The following is a 15,706-nucleotide window of genomic DNA, read 5'->3' as shown; positions in this document are numbered from 1 at the left end:
GAGTGGGTGGGGTTGTAGATATGGTGGAGGTAGAACAGTGCCTGGTCAGAGGAACTGAAAGGTAGAAGTCTTAAAGCATAGGGACTTGCCAGGTAGCTTCCTTTTGGTTAGGATTAAGAACCTCAAAGTAAGTGTCATTTGGAAATGTAGGCATTAAGCCAAATCTGGCAGTAAAGACTTTTTAAAACTTTTTAAGCAGGATATTTCAGTGCAGGGACCTGCTAGGCAAACTGGTATATTGTGAATTTCTGGGTTCTTTCAATTGCGAAGGCAGGAAGCGCTTGCCAGTCATTTTCCTGTTTGCTGTTAGGGCCACTTCTTGCCCTGCCTGTGTTCTACCCTGTATTACAGGTAACCTTTCCTGGGTTCCCTTGCTGACTGGATTCTGTGTTTGACCAAGGGGAGTGCTGTGAACTGCATGTTTGTATCCTCCCCTAAATTTATGTGTTGGAGCCCATTGTAGATATTGGACTTCCTGGCATCTAGAGCTGTTGAAATACATGCTTATTTTTAAGTCACCTAGTCAGTTCATGGTGTTTTTATTATAGGAGCCTAAAACAGACTAAGACAAAGAGGTACTGGCACGTGACTCAGGCAATGGAAGAGCCTTGGTTATCCTCCTCTGCGTCTGTTCCTCAGACTTGTCTGTTCTATGGCCTCAGCTTTTACTCCGTAGACCCTGCCTCCTTGGTCCCATGGAATTCTGCTGGTCAACTCCAGCATGGGCTGACTCTCACAGTGGGCCCTGGCTACCCTATCTTCTTTCTTTGTCCTTCCAACCTACTGTTGCTAATTTATTTTATTATTATTATTATTATTTGAGAGGGAGGGAGACAGACATATATAGGCAGACACAGGGAGATCTTCCATCTGCTAGTTCACTCCCAAAATGCCCATAACAGCCACGGCTGGGCCAGGCTGAAGCCAAGAGCCAGGAACTAAATCCAGGTCTCCTGTGTGGATGGCAGAGACCCAAGTATTGAGCCGTCACCTGCCTCCTCCAGGGTTTGCATTAGCAGGAAGCTGAAGTTAGGAGCCAGAGACAGGACTTGAACACAAGCACTCTGATACGGGCTGCAGGTGTCTTAACTGGCATCTTAATCACTAGACCAAATGCCTACTCTGTGTTGCTAATTTTGAGTGCTTTACCATCCTCTGACTCCACAGCCCCCCATTCCTATTTGTAGACAATTTCTTCTATTTGTTACTTAGACTAATATAACTGGATAGTTTTTTTTTTTTTTGTCTTCTAGACTAAATTTTGTGTGATGAGGAGCCCAAATACATTGATTTGAGATCATTTTCTGAGAATATTTGTTTTTTCTGGGTAGCATAACTAGATCATTATTTTGCTTTCATTTATTTATTTTTATTTTTATTTATTTATTTTTTTGACAGGCAGAGTGGACAGTGGGAGAGAGAGACAGAGAGAAAGGTCTTCCTTTGCCGTTGGTTCACCCTCCAATGGCCGCCGCGGCCAGCGCACTGCGCTGATCTGATGGCAGGAGCCAGGTGCTTCTCCTGGTCTCCCATGGGGTCCTTGGGCCATCCTCCACTGCACTCCCGGGCCACAGCAGAGAGCTAGCCTGGAAGAGGGGCAACCGGGACAGAATCCGGCGCCCCGACCGGGACTAGAACCCGGTGTGCCGGCGCCGCAAGGTGGAGGATTAGCCTAGTGAGTTGTGGCGCCGGCCATTTTGCTTTCATTTATAAAAGGAGAGTTGAAACCCTAGTCTTGACGAAAGCCCTTAGGAGTTTTTGCTTGGTTGACTGAAATGCCTCCTCCTTCCCTCCGATCTTACCATTGTTTTCTAAAGCAAGGAAGCGCACAAGTCAAAAAGGTCTGGACCGAGAAGCTCTAGTATAGGGTCTGGTTTAGATTATGCCATTTTTGGGGGGAGGGGAAGTAAAGGTATATGAATTTTGAAAAAGAGGAATAATTTATTTGACTCTTAGGACCACATTAGTTTTGTACCTTAGAAGGGTGACACATGGGGTAGGAATGTAAGCTAGCAGTTAAGACACCCATGTTCTGCGTTAGAGTGCCCGCATTCCAAGCCCAGCTCCAGCAGCCACTGATTCCAGTTTCCTGCCGTTGTGCCCTCTGGGAGGCAGCAGTAGTGACTGAAGTGGTTGGGTCCCTGCCACTCACATGAAATACCTGTATTGGGTTCCTGGCTCCTGGCTTTGGCCTAGTCTAGCCCTGGGCGTTGTGGTCATTTAAGGAATGAACCAGCAGGTAGGAGCTGTTTGTGTGTCTCACTGGTGGAAGTCTCTTGTCTCTGTGTTCGTCTCTCTGCCTTTCAAATAAATAATAAATAAAAATTAAAAACAGGAAGGATGGCATGTAATAAGTTTTCAGTAAACACTGGAATTAATAACCAGCTTGAGGCACAGGCACATGGGAGTTTAAGGGAGGCTGAAACTAATTCTTAGGGAGATTGAACAAAGCTTTTTGCTTAGCCTCACATCTTACCTTATGACAACCTGTCAGTTTTCCAAAATAGTACTTTCTGTGCTTTCCATCATCTAATTAAATTCTGCTGGCTGTTAGATCCAGAGGGAAATGGCTTTAACTACCTCCTTAAAGTTAGATGATGGTGGTTAGTATAATATAACTATAAATGGCAAAACTCAGCATAAGGAGTAGTTGACTTGCTGTTCTTAGATTTCCTTGGGTGGCTGCCAGTGACATCAGAGTGTGTTGTTAACATTAGCACCGCTATAAGGATTAAATGAGATATCCTTGTAAAGGCACAGCATAATGCCTAGCATGTAATAAATATATAGTAATTGCTGTTTTTTTTTTTTATTTTTTTAAATTGAGCAGTGGGAAGAGAGAGAGTGAGCAAGCAAGTATGAGAGTGAGTTTATTCCTGGTATGGTTTACTCCTCCAGTGTCCACAATGAATGGGACTGAGTCAGGCTTTAGCTGGGACCTGGGAACACAATCCAGGTTTCCCATGTGGTCAACTCTTGTTGTCACTTGAGCCATCACTGATGCCTCACAAGGGCCACATTAGCAGGAAGCTGGAGTCAGGAGCTGTCGCTGGACATGGAATCCAGGTTCTCTGATACGGGACAGGAATCTTAACCACGAGGCTGAGTGCCTGTCCCACTGCTGGCAGTTGTATTCAAGATTGTCATCATCACATATTTATTGAGCACATGTTTGTGTCAAGCATTTGATGTGTATGATCTGCTTTAATCTTCACAACACCTATGAAGTGGAAATGGTGATAATCCTCATTTCACGGATGTGAAAATTGGCGGTTAGGAATGATAAGTGGCTTTTTCAAGACCATAAAACTACTAAGGAGTGGAGCCAAAACCTGAACCCTGCTTGATCCTAATGTACCTTCTTAAGTCCTTATTTTCTTGATTCCTATATTATTGGCACATTATTGAAAATTGCATTTTAAAAAGCAACATTTAGTAATGGAGATGTATCTGTTGCAGATTTAGACTAGTGCTTTGTTAAAAAGTGAGTTTGTATTGGTTCTCTTAGCAGTATTTCTTGGGTGCTTATTGTGTAAAAAAGCCCTCTACTGGGAGACATGGTTAGAGGAAAATGAAATGAGGTTCATGATCTCTGTGAAATAGGACTGAAGCACGCTTATGAAACACTATGTTGAATGTGAACCTGGTGTAGGCTGCACACATGTGAACTTTGGAGAGAAGACAGAGTAGGTGGTTCTTCCATGTTTACCTGACTCAGGAGGCAGCTGCCTGGGTTCAGACCTCAAGCTTTGCCCCTCTCTGCAGTATGGACTGGATTAAGTTCCTCTAGTTTTTGAGCCTTAGTGTTCTCATGTGTAAAAAGGAAAAAATGATGGGAACCTCTCAAAAGTTCTGTGAGGGGCCTAGCCTCGTTTCTGGTAGAGATATATGTTGAATCAACATCAGTTCTTAAACATATGCTAGTATAGGGTAATGTCAGTGTGCTTAACCACAGACTCATACAAATAGCTTGACTTTGAGGTTGGCCTTTGCCAGTTTTCTTCTAGATTCCTTGCACCTTCACCCCACGTGAATTTTTGCTCGTCTGGCAAATGCACACAAGGAAATCACATGTAGCTGCCTCCATGAGATACTCAGAAAGTAACCTTTGAGGAAAACCAACACTTCCAAGAAAAATAGAAGACATGAAGTTCAAAAAGAAAAAGGCAGTTGCTCATCCTGAAGTCGTAAACATCCAGCACCCAGCTTTTCTTAATACCAGATGCGGGGCCAGTGCTGTAGCTTAGCGGTTGGGGCTGCCGCCTGCAGTGCTGGCGTCCTGTGTGGGTGCTGGTTTGGGTCCCGGCTGTTTCGCCTCCATTCTGGCTCTCTGCTGTGGCCTAGGAGGGCAGTGGGGGGGTGGTCCGGGTTCTTGGGCCCCTGCACCCACGTGGGAGACCCGGAAGAAGCTCCTGGCTCCGGATCAGCACAGCCCTTGCGGCCGTCTAGGAAGTGGGCCAATGGATGGAGGACCTTTCTCTCCCCACCCCCCGCCCCTGCAACTCTGTCTTTGAAATAAAAATAAATAAATCTTAAAAAAACAAAGCAAAAACCAGAGGAGCATCTACTCTGCAGTCCCAGAATGCCTGGGGCAGCACTGAGGGTCAGGTGCTGCACTTTCATCCTAGAAATGGCCTATCTCATGTTTTTCTACCATTGACTAAACTTTGGGTCAGCATGCACTTCATTTCATCACTTTTCCAGAAGATTTTTCTAAGTTTATTGAGAGACAGATAGACAGACACAGACACCCACATCACACCCACACACAGAGCTAGTGAGTATGAACAGGCTCCCATCTGCTGGTTCTCTCTTCACATGCCTGTAACGGCCATAGTTGGGACTGAAGCCAGGAACCAAGAACTCAACCTAGGTCTCCCATGCTGGTAGTATGAACCCAGTCCTGTGAGCCATCACCTGCTGCCTCCCAGGATCTGTGTTAGCAGGATTTAGATATAAACTCAGGCACTCCAATATGGGACACAGGTATCCTAACTGGTATCTTAACTGCTACGCCAAATGCCCACCCTGATTAAACTTTTTAAATGGTTAGTGCATTTTATTCTTAAAAGGCTTTTTTCTTAATCCTATAAACCATACAGTTGCTTTGGCAGGACATATGATGGAAGTGGAAACATGGCATGATGCAATGATATCCCCTTGTTGCAAGTTGATGTGACAGAGAAAGGGGAAGAGAGGGGAGGTGGTAATTTCTGGGTTGCTCAAGGGCCAGATTCCGAGGTGACTGCAGTAGACACTGTCAAGTGTTCACAGGTGGTGACACAGGCCCCCCCCCTTTTAAGATTGACTATTTTATTTATTTGAAAGAGTTACAGAGAAAGATAGAGACAGAGAGAAAAGTCTTCCATCTGCTGGTTCACTCCCCAAACGGCCACAATGGCTGGAGCTGCGCTGATCTGAAGTCAGGAACCAGGAGCTTCTTCTGGGTCTCCCACGTGAGTGCAGAGGCCCAAGGACTTGGGCCGTCTTCTGCTGCTATCCCAGGATATAGCAGAGAGCGGGATCAGAAGAGGAGCAGCCGGGACTAGAACAGGTGCCCATATGGGATGCAGGCGCTCGAGGCCAGGGCTTTAACCCGCTGTGCCACAGCGCTGACACAGGCCCTTTTTATAGTTGGGTAGACTTGGGATTCTGCTGAAAGAGAAACAGCATGGAGAATTAAAGAAAAAAATTTTAGCTCTAATGGAAACAGTATTCCCAGTTGTATTCTCCATCTTTAAATAAGTGATTGTACTCTCAAACTGTGGCACATCTAAGCCAGTGTATATGTAGAGGGGAACATCCCTTATCCCCGTGACAGAAGTACAGATTTGAGGGTTAGGGAGCTCAAGGTGTTTTTTTTTTTTTTATTTTAATAACATTGAATATGATGTATAGGTCTAAGAACATAATGAGGCCGGCGCCACGACTCACTAGGCTAATCCTCCGCCTTGCGGCGCCGGCACACCGGGTTCTAGTCCCGGTCAGGGCGCTGGATTCTATCCCGGTTGCCCCTCTTCCAGGCCAGCTCTCTGCTGTGGCCCAGGAGTGCAGTGGAGGATGGCCCAAGTGCTTGGGCCCTGCACCCCATGGGAGACCAGGATAAGTACCTGGCTCCTGGCTTTGGATCAGTGCGGTACGCTGGCTGTAGCGGCCATTTGGGGGTGAACCAACGGCAAAGGAAGACCTTTCTCTCTGTGTCTCAATGTCCACTCTGCCTGTCAAAAAAAAAAAAAAAAAAAATGAGATTCCCTTCCTCCGAGAGCTCAAGTTTTATTTCTCCTATTTTCTGTGCAACTTGGAGAACTACAATCCGCTTTTTAAGAAGTGATGAATCATCCCCTTGAAGGAAACATGTACATGGAGTTGTATTTCTGTTGCATTTCAGATAAGATCCCACTGTGAGGTGTTTTGCAAGACTTCTGTTGGTTAATTGTGGCAGTGCTGACATGACCTGGTTTGGGCACTGAGGGTCTGCTGCTGGTCTGAGGTCTCTCTTTGCTTTGCTGCTCCCTGTATGTTTGCTTCCACTGCAGAAGGAGCCATGGTGCCTTTGAAGGGGGAGCTAAGGTTGCTTTTGATACTCATGGAGCCGGCACCGTGGCTCACTAGGCTAATCCTCCGCCTTGCTGCGGCAGCACGCCGGGTTCTAGTCCCAGTTGGGGCGCTGGATTCTGTCCTGGTTGCCCCTCTTCCAGTCCAGCTCTCTGCTGTGGCCAGGGAGTGCAGAGGAGGATGGCCCAAGTGCTTGGGCCCTATACCCCATGGGAGACCAGGAGAAGCACCTGGCTCCTGCCATCGGATCAGCGCGGTGTGCCAGCCGCAGCAGCCATTGGAGGGTGAACCAACGACAAAAGGAAGACCTTTCTCTTCTCTCTGTCTCTCTCTCTGTCCACTCTGTCAAAAAAAAAAAAAAAGCTTTACGATACTCATGGAGCAATGTCTTGTGGTGTTGCCTGTATGGACAGAAAGGGCTTCTGGAAGTATTTTATGATACCCACCTTGTACAGTCAGGAATCTTAGGAATGTGTAGATATGCACCATGACTCAGACCTCTGCCTCCTAATACCTGTGGGAATCACCTAGTGAGAGCCCTTCCACCCAGGTGTATGTCCAGGGGAGGCTGGGGCTGGCTCTTCAGATGGTCACTGCTTGATCTCTCCATCTCTGTCGTCTTTGTTTCTCTCTCTCTTCTTTGTTTTCCACTCTTTAGGTTTATTCTCACCTTCTTTCCCTCCTTTCTTGTTCCTCCTCTCTCTAGCCTCACTCTCTTCTGGTGTCACTTTTTGTGGCTGTGGGAAAAGCCTGATGAGGTTTTCTGGCCCTCCCTCTGGCTAGTCTTCCTGGGTTTTCCTGGCTCTTCTTGGCTCTGGCCTGAATCCTGCCATCCAAGGTGGGCGGGGTGTTCCTCTGAGGAAGCAGTACCTCTGCTCTGTTGGGATTAGTTTTTCTGATTATGGAGCAGGCACGCAGTGGGCAGCTGGAGCCTTTCAGGATTCCTCTGCTTCCTCAAGCCAGAAGGTGGTTGGCTTTCAGCAGGGAGCTCTGCTAAGTGTTCTCTGCCGTGGACATGTTCTTCCTCTGGTGATGAAGCTCATTCTTCTTCTGGTTATAGATTGAAGAAACTCGGCTCAACATTGACAAGATCTCAGAGCACGTGGAGGAGGCCAAGAAACTCTACAGTATCATTCTTTCTGCACCAATTCCAGAGCCAAGTGAGTGTGTACTCAACGCCCAGTCACCTAGAAGTGGCCCTTTGTGTTGGGGTAGAGCCAGGCTTGTTTCCCTCCTCTCTTTCTGTGAACAGCTGGGGAATGTACACATCACACTGCACCAATGTACACATCACCCTTCTGTTTCCTTTAGCTTCTCTGGGCTTCCAGGATCCAGCTGCAGTCAGCTCTTTTCATGGCCACACTAAGAGGCAGGTCTTCCTCTTGTCTCAGCTAGTCCCTCATGTGACTAGCAATGATCTCGCTGCTTCTCACATGCCCGTGCTCTGTCTCACCTCTGCACCTCGGCTTGCACTATTTCTCCTGCTTGAGATACATTCCCAACTCCCTTTCTCAGTCCTGCCAGGTCAAGTGTATTTTTTCCTCATGAGGTATTCCAGCATGGTTCACGTTCACAAGAATCCTTCCCATCCCTGAACTCCTGTTTGTTACCACCGTTGAGGACAACATCTCTCTCCTCCTAGTTTTTAAGTGTTTTTACAGTAGGGTTTAGGGTTATATTTTTGGTTCCTTAATTTGAATTCACACTTTCCCTTTTCTAAGTGGCTCTCTAGAACCTGAATATTAAAGTTGAACTGTTCTAGCAGAGCATATCCAAACTGTCCTGGTCATGTCCGTGGCTTCCTCCCCACCCTTTTCTTCTGCCACTTCCCCCTCATGATTCTTGCATTTTAGTCAGACTAAGCTCTGACTGTTTCCCAAATGCTTCCTTTTCCCTCTTACCTTTTATGTATTATTCCTTCTCGTTGACATTCCCACTCTGAGTCTCCTTCTCCACGTAGTCAACTCTCTGTCCTCCACTGAGGCCAGCCCTACTCTCTCCACCTTTAGAAGTTTTCCCAGCCCGTGGAAGCCATGCTAAAGAGCCCTTCCTACTACCTTGTGCACACCTTGACCAGAAATCACACTCTACTCCACAGCACATACTAGGATTGCTGACTTATTTCTCCATTGTGCTCTACTGGACTCTGAGCACCTTGTAGGCAGGTTTTGTATCTTCTGGATATGTTCCAAGCTTGTAGTAGGTGCTTAAGGATTTTTAAAATACATTTATTTGAAAAGCAGGGAGGCAGAGAGAGAGATGTCTTCCATCTGCTCATTTCCTCCCCAAATGCCTGTGATGGCTAGGGGAGGGCCAGGCTGAAGTCAGTAGCTGGGAACCCTGGATCTCCCCTCTGAGAATTTGGGACCCAACCACTTAAGCCATAATCTGTTGCCTCTGAATGCAGTGGCAGGAATCTGGAATTGGGAGTGGAGCTGGTGGTCAAACCTAGGCACTCAGTTAAGGATTGTGGGCCTCCTAAGCAGTGTCTTCACCACTATGCCAATTGCCTACCCCTGAAAGATGGTTTCTAAATCAGTGCTCTTAGTTGTTACCATCAAAGAGCAGTTCGGGGGCCGGCGCCGCGGCTCACTAGGCTAATCCTCCACCTTGCAGCGCCAGCACACCGGGTTCTAGTCCCGGTCGGGGCACCAGATTCTGTCCCGGTTGCCCCTCTTCCAGCCAGCTCTCTGCTGTGGCCAGGGAGTGCAGTGGAGGATGGCCCAAGTCCTTGGGCCCTGCACCCCATGGGAGACCAGGAGAAGTACCTGGCTCCTGCCATCGGATCAGCGTGATGCGCCGGCCACAGCGCGCTGGCCGTGGTGGCCATTGGAGGGTGAACCAACGGCAAAGGAAGACTTTTTCTCTGTGTCTCTCTCTCTCTCTCTCTCTCTCACTGTCCACTCTGCCTGTCAAAAAAAAAAAAAAAATTAAAAAAAAAAAAGAGCAGTTCGGGGCATGAATTAGATATATCGTAAATATTTGGTTCATTCTAAGTTGATGAGACTTGGTGAAATCTCTTCCCTAGAAGTCTCATAAAGCTGTCTCACACCTTCTGAGATAGTCTTCATGGTAAGCCAAATTATTTTCTGTAAAAGCAAGATTCTCAGGTTTTTGTGTGCTGGAGAATTTCTTGGGAAAGTTTGTTAAGAAGGAAGATTCTCGTCCCCCTACCTGGTGTGTTTTTATTCTGCAGGTCTTGGACAGAGTGCCTAGGAAATGCCTTTTAAAAATAAGCTCTCTGTGATTCTAATGACAAATCGTGGGGAGCATACTGGGATCAGTTCTGCTGTGGGTAACAAGTGCCCATCAAACTGCCCCACAGCCTCTGTTGATCAATGTACCTCACAAAGCGGTTAGTCCTTTCCTTTCTAACTGATTCTGCCTGCCTTTGTACCTAGAAACCAAGGATGACCTAGAGCAGCTCACAACTGAGATCAAGAAAAGAGCCAACAACGTCCGGAACAAGCTGAAGAGTAAGCAAGGGGAAAGAGGAACCGGCCAGCCCCTAACACCATCTGTCTCCGCTCCCCAGAGTCCAGCTCTGCTGAACTGAAACTCATCTTGGTGGGAAGGACACCACTTGTCCATCTTTGCTTATGGGTTGGGCTTTATCCCTGCGGTGACCTATTGTAGCCCCAGAAATTTACTGCTTCTTGAATCTTGACTGTAGTTAAGAGTCCAGAATTGAAGTTAGTCAATGAGAATAAAAATGTGCTCTCAGCTACTGAGTAGTTGTGCATCCTGGTCCTCTAGTTTAGTCCCTCAACTTTCTTTACTGTCTGCACTTCCCAGTGCCTACATAAGTTGGAACAGTAGTGTTTCTAAAGGTATTGTCCTCCCATTGCCACTCCCACCACATTAGAGCATAGTTCATGAATTCACTTTTCCCAGGGGCCCAAAAGTTTACATAGTTCCACTCCATGGTTACAGTCTTCATTCTTGCCCAATATATTTGTTAATGTATACTGTTGGAACACAACTTACCATTTATTCTCCCAAACTATTTTTTAAAAGATTTATTTATTTATTTGAAAGGCGGGGGGGGGGGGGGGGAGGGAGAGAGAGAGAGAGAGAGAGGACTCCCATCCACTGGTTCACTCCCCAAATGGCCACAATGGCCGGAACTGGGCTGATCTGAAGCCAGGAGCCAGAAGCTTCTTCCAGGTCTCCCATGCAGGTGCAGGGCCCCAAGAATCTTCTACTGCTTTCTCAGGCCATGGCAGAGAGCTAGATTGGAAGTAGAGCTTCTGGGTCTCAAACTGGCTCCCATATGGGATGCTGGCAATGCAGGCAGCAGCTTTACCTGCTAAGCCACAATGCCAGCCCCCCAAAACTGTTTTCATTGGGGTGGGGGTGCCGTTGCAGCTTCTAATAATAACAATGATAGTGTGCCTGCCATTATTAAGCACTCCATGTTCAACTCATTTAATGTTCACATCAGATCTGGAGGGAGATGCTGCCGTTTTTTCTGTTTCTCAGGTGAGGGGACAGGAACATTAAGAGAGGTTATGTGGTTTTCTTATAGCCATGCAGCTAGTAAGTGGCAGCATATATGAGCCCGACCCTAATGGTGACCAAGATCTATACTGTTAACTATTATGGTGAGACCTGGTAATAGTAAAGGGTGCAGACTCCAACTGCTGGGGCTTACATTTGAACTGACTTTTTGAGACGACTTCTGCCAATTTTTACACCTGCTATGTGAGAGTGACCCAGGAGATTTACATTGAAAAGAGTGTTTCTTGGAAGGAAGAGCAGATGTGTTGCTGGAAAAACTTTCCTTTCCTTTCCAGGCATGGAGAGGCACATTGAAGAAGATGAGGTCCGGTCATCTGCAGACCTTCGGATTAGGAAATCTCAGGTAAGGTCTCTCTAGGTCTGACAATCATCTAGTCCAGTATTGTGTGGAAGAAGTGAGAGGCTAGTAGTTAGGGTTTTTTTTTTTTTTTTCCATTTTATTTTTTAAAGATTTATTTATGTATTTGAAAGACAGAGTTGCAGAGGTAGAAAGGCGGAGAGGTAGAGAGAGAGGGAGAAAGGTCTTCCATCTGCTGGCTCACTCACCAGTTGACTGCAATGGCTGGAGCTGTGCCGATCCGAAGCCAGGAGCCAGGAGCTTCTTTTGGGTCTCCCATGTGGGTGCAGGGGCCCAAGGACTTGGGCCATTCTCTACTGCCTTCCCAGGCCATAGCAGAGAGCTGGATCAGCAGTGGAGCAGCCAGGACTCAAACTGGTGCTGGGATGCTGGCACTGCAGGTGGTGGCCTTACCTGCTATGCCACAACACCAGCCCCAGTTAGGGTATTTTTTTTTGTTTGTTTTTGGCCGTGATTTTGATCTGAATCCATGGCAGTACTAAATTTTTAAAAAAGCATAAAAATCTGCTTGATTTTGCAGAGAAGAAACTAGTAGGGCTCAGTGCTGAAACATGGGCAAAGCATATAAAAATTATGAAGGTTTGTGCTTAGGCATCCAGAGCTGTTGAGCTGATGCATCCACTTATAAGCAAGAAAAGTTGAGATCAGTTAGGGTAAGAACGCAAGGATCTTTGTAAGTGTTCCATATGGGAAGGAAGAGTGGCAGCTTTGGATGGCAAGACAAGAGGCTGAAGGGCTTTGAGCATTCTAGAGATTGTCTCCTTTGGTCACACCATTACCCTGTGGTGCTGAAACCCTGCTTTGGAGAAGGCAGTAGACTCTCGCAACGGCACAGAACTAGGAAACAAAGAGCTGGCTCTTAGTCCTGGTCTTTTGATTCCAGGTCCATGCTGCTGTGTGTGTGTTGGGGGGAGCTCTCCAATAGTCATAGACTCCTCCCCTCCCCCACCTCCTGGGGGCTTACTCTATCGTAACGTTACTCCTGCAGCACTCTGTCCTCTCCCGGAAGTTTGTGGAGGTGATGACCAAATACAACGAAGCTCAGGTGGACTTCCGTGAACGCAGCAAAGGGAGAATCCAGCGGCAGCTTGAAATCAGTATGTATTTGAAGTTTGGTCTGTGCTCCTCCACCTTTTCCTGCTGCATGGTTTCCCATCTCCACTTGTGAGACCTCGGGAGACCAGGCAGCAGCTCTCCTGGGAGCTTCTGTGTCCTTGTTTTTCATCCAGGCCCAGCACAGAGGTTGTAGCTCTGCCATGGAAGTGGAGCAGCCGGGTCTCGAACTGGCGCCCATATGGGATGCTGGCACTGCAGGCGGTGGTTTTACCCCCTACGCCACAGCGCTGGCCCCAATGAGTAATTTTTCGAAATGATTGTTTTCTTTCAATACCTCCTTTTTCCTGTCTATTTGACAGCAAAGCACAGTTATGGAGTACATGGTATGGTGCTGGTTGCTTTGAGGAATAAAGAAATGACAAAAGCCATGCCCTTCAGTAATGTGGAAAGCAGGGCTCTGTGGGGTGGAACATGCTCCAAGTGGGAGGGAGTGTATGAATAAAGATGTAATCAAGAAAAAGCAAGTATGCTTAGAATTACACACTGTCCAGGGTCTGGGAAGAAGGTGTGGCGATGAATGATTAAGATGGATTGAAGGAGGGCTTCCCCTTGCACCAGCTCGGTCATGAGGGCCTTGGACACTGTGCTGTAGTGAACGGAGCTGTAAATGTTCTAAGCTGGTGGAACATCATGTGATCAGATATGTGCTTTAGGAAGTTAATTGCTGATAATGTCAAGGGTGGATAGGTTAAGGGACAAATCAGAAGCAAAGTGCATTGGGATACTATTGGGGGAGGGTTGTAGAGGCCATGGTCTTTATAGGGAAGTCCTCACATTCCTAGTCTTCAGGGAACTTTACAAATGGTGTTCAGTGCTTTGATCTTATATTTGATCTTTTGTTATAAAGCTGGCAAAAAGACAACAGATGAGGAACTGGAGGAGATGTTAGAGAGTGGCAACCCAGCCATCTTCACCTCTGGGGTGAGTGCCTTGGGTATGGGGATGGCACACCCTTCTTGTGACGCGAGCCGCCTCTGTGGAGCTTCGCGCAGTCTAGCAGGTTAAGGGTGAGTGGCAGCTGCAGGCAGCCAGGGGAGGTGAGAGGCTCATCTGGAGTGTGTGTTGTGGGGGTGACTGATGGCCTGGGTGTGGCCTCTTGTAGATCATCGACTCCCAGATTTCCAAACAAGCACTCAGTGAGATCGAGGGTCGGCACAAGGACATCGTGAGGCTGGAGAGCAGCATCAAGGAGCTTCACGACATGTTTATGGACATCGCCATGCTGGTGGAGAATCAGGTAACCGCAGCGAGGCCCAGAGTTGGGAGGGCAGAGAGGAGAGTACAGGCTCCCGGGAGAACAGCGAGGAAGGGCATGCTGGAAGCTGGCTGAGGTGTGAGAGGAGACTCACTGGGGATTTGTGCAGTGGGGTAACAGAATTCCAGTATTCCAGGGAGACGGGGGAATTCTTATCAAATGCTGGCCTGCAGGGGCTCTCAGCCTTGTCTTTCTTGCCTGTTGCTTTGGCCTCAGTCATGTCTAGGCAGTACAGGGTTTAATGTGCTCTGCCAAGTACCTAGTTGCCCCAGACTTGGGATCCTTTTTTTTAAACTTTGAGATACGGGTTCTTAATAAAGATGCCTTAAAGCAGTCTCTTGATATGACCTGTTACACTGATGGCACTGAGAATCTGTGATCTTTTCTCCAGTTCACTGGTAACACCTAACAGGTTTTTTAAAAATATTTTTTACTTTTTTGGCTGGCGCCGCAGCTCAATAGGCTAATCCTCTGCCTGCGGCGCTGGCACACCGGGTTCTAGTTCTGGTCGGGGCGCCGGATTCTGTCCTGGTTGCCCCTCTTCCAGGCCAGCTCTCTGCTGTGGCCAGGGAGTGCAGTGGAGGATGGCCCAAGTGCTTGGGCCCTGCACCCCATGGGAGACCAGGAGAAGCACCTGGCTCCTGCCTTTGGATCAGCGCGGTGCGCCGGCCACAGCGTGCCGGCCGCGGCGACCATTGGAGGGTGAACCAATGGCAAAGGAAGACCTTTCTCTCTGTCTCTCTCTCTCACTGTCCACTCTGCCTGTCAAAAATATATATATATATATTTTTTATTTTTTTTATTTGAGAGGTAGAGTTACAGAAAGAGAGAAGGACAGACAGAAAGGTCTTCCATCCACTGGTTCACTCCCCAAGTGGCTGCAACCACTGGAGCTGGGTCGATCCGAAGGCAGGAGCCAACAGCTTTTTCCAGGTCTCCCATGTGGATGCAGGGGTCCACGCAGTTGGGTATCTTCTACTGCTTTTTCAGGCCATAGCAGAGAACTGGATCAGAAGAGGAGCATCTGGGACAGGAACTGGTGCCCATATGGGTTGCCAGTACCACAGGCAGAGTCTTAGCCTGCTATGCCACAGCACCGGCCCCACCTAACAGGTTTTATCTGTTTTCTGTTTTTATATTTTTCACTTATATGTGTTTCTCTAAGAATTTTGGCACTTTTTGCTAAGGAACAAGAACAGTCAACAACATAAGTGGAGGACTAATAAAATATTGACAGAAATATTTGAAACACTCCTGGTGCATAGTTCGACAGCTTGCTGTGTCCCAGGCATGCTTGCTCAGGGATGGAATTCTAATCGCCTGTGTATGGGGTTAGTTTCACACAGTCAGATGGCTTCCAGTGATTAGGTCACAGGGTCATAGTGCTGTGCCACGATCACTATTAACTTCAGCACTGTGCCTTCTGCATGGGATTGAGGACTCTCCTTAGCAAACAGGTTGTAAAAACCTAGTTGAAATCCACATATTGCTCTACTGGTTTGTAATCAGTACAGAGCCTGAGTGCCTTCCCCCATCCCCCTTAAGGCCTTTGAACCCACTCCTAAAGTCCCTTGGTCCCCACTCTTCTTTTTCCCCCCACACTGCCTTGCCGAGGAACTGGTATTGAGATTCAAGTGATGGTAAGTGCCTTGCTCTCTTTACAGACTGCCACAAAGCCATGGGGTTGGGTTGGGAAGGTGTGGGTAGGTGGGAGCAGTTTCTGTCCTAAGATGCTCAGGAATTAAGTGGAGGGACCAAACTTCCCTGTCAGGAAGTAACAGCTGGGAGTGGGTGGGCATCTTATTCTGAGACCACTGTCTGGAGGGGCAGATAAAACCCAGGAGTTTGGGTGAACCCAGTGACTACCACTTAAGGAGCCTGGGAATATCTCTTAGAGGAAG

General features: G+C 47.5%; 1 protein-coding gene across 7 annotated transcripts in view; it reads left to right on the top strand.

The window, feature by feature from the left end:
- Positions 1-15,706, top strand: part of STX3 (syntaxin 3) — a 49,661-nt gene that overhangs the window by 22,248 nt on the left and 11,707 nt on the right. For all 7 annotated transcript variants that reach the window (XM_051854389.2, XM_051854404.2, XM_051854409.2 and 4 more), the window contains exons 3-8: positions 7,616-7,715; positions 9,957-10,031; positions 11,352-11,419; positions 12,423-12,531; positions 13,398-13,471; positions 13,653-13,787. In XM_051854389.2, coding sequence (XP_051710349.2) covers positions 7,616-7,715; positions 9,957-10,031; positions 11,352-11,419; positions 12,423-12,531; positions 13,398-13,471; positions 13,653-13,787 — 561 coding nt within the window. The remainder of the gene's footprint in view (positions 1-7,615; positions 7,716-9,956; positions 10,032-11,351; positions 11,420-12,422; positions 12,532-13,397; positions 13,472-13,652; positions 13,788-15,706) is intronic.

The sequence above is a fragment of the Oryctolagus cuniculus genome, chromosome 1 (assembly GCF_964237555.1).
Source record: "Oryctolagus cuniculus chromosome 1, mOryCun1.1, whole genome shotgun sequence".
NCBI classification, from domain to species: Eukaryota; Metazoa; Chordata; class Mammalia; order Lagomorpha; family Leporidae; genus Oryctolagus; species Oryctolagus cuniculus.
This window is presented reverse-complemented; position numbering and strand designations above follow the sequence as displayed.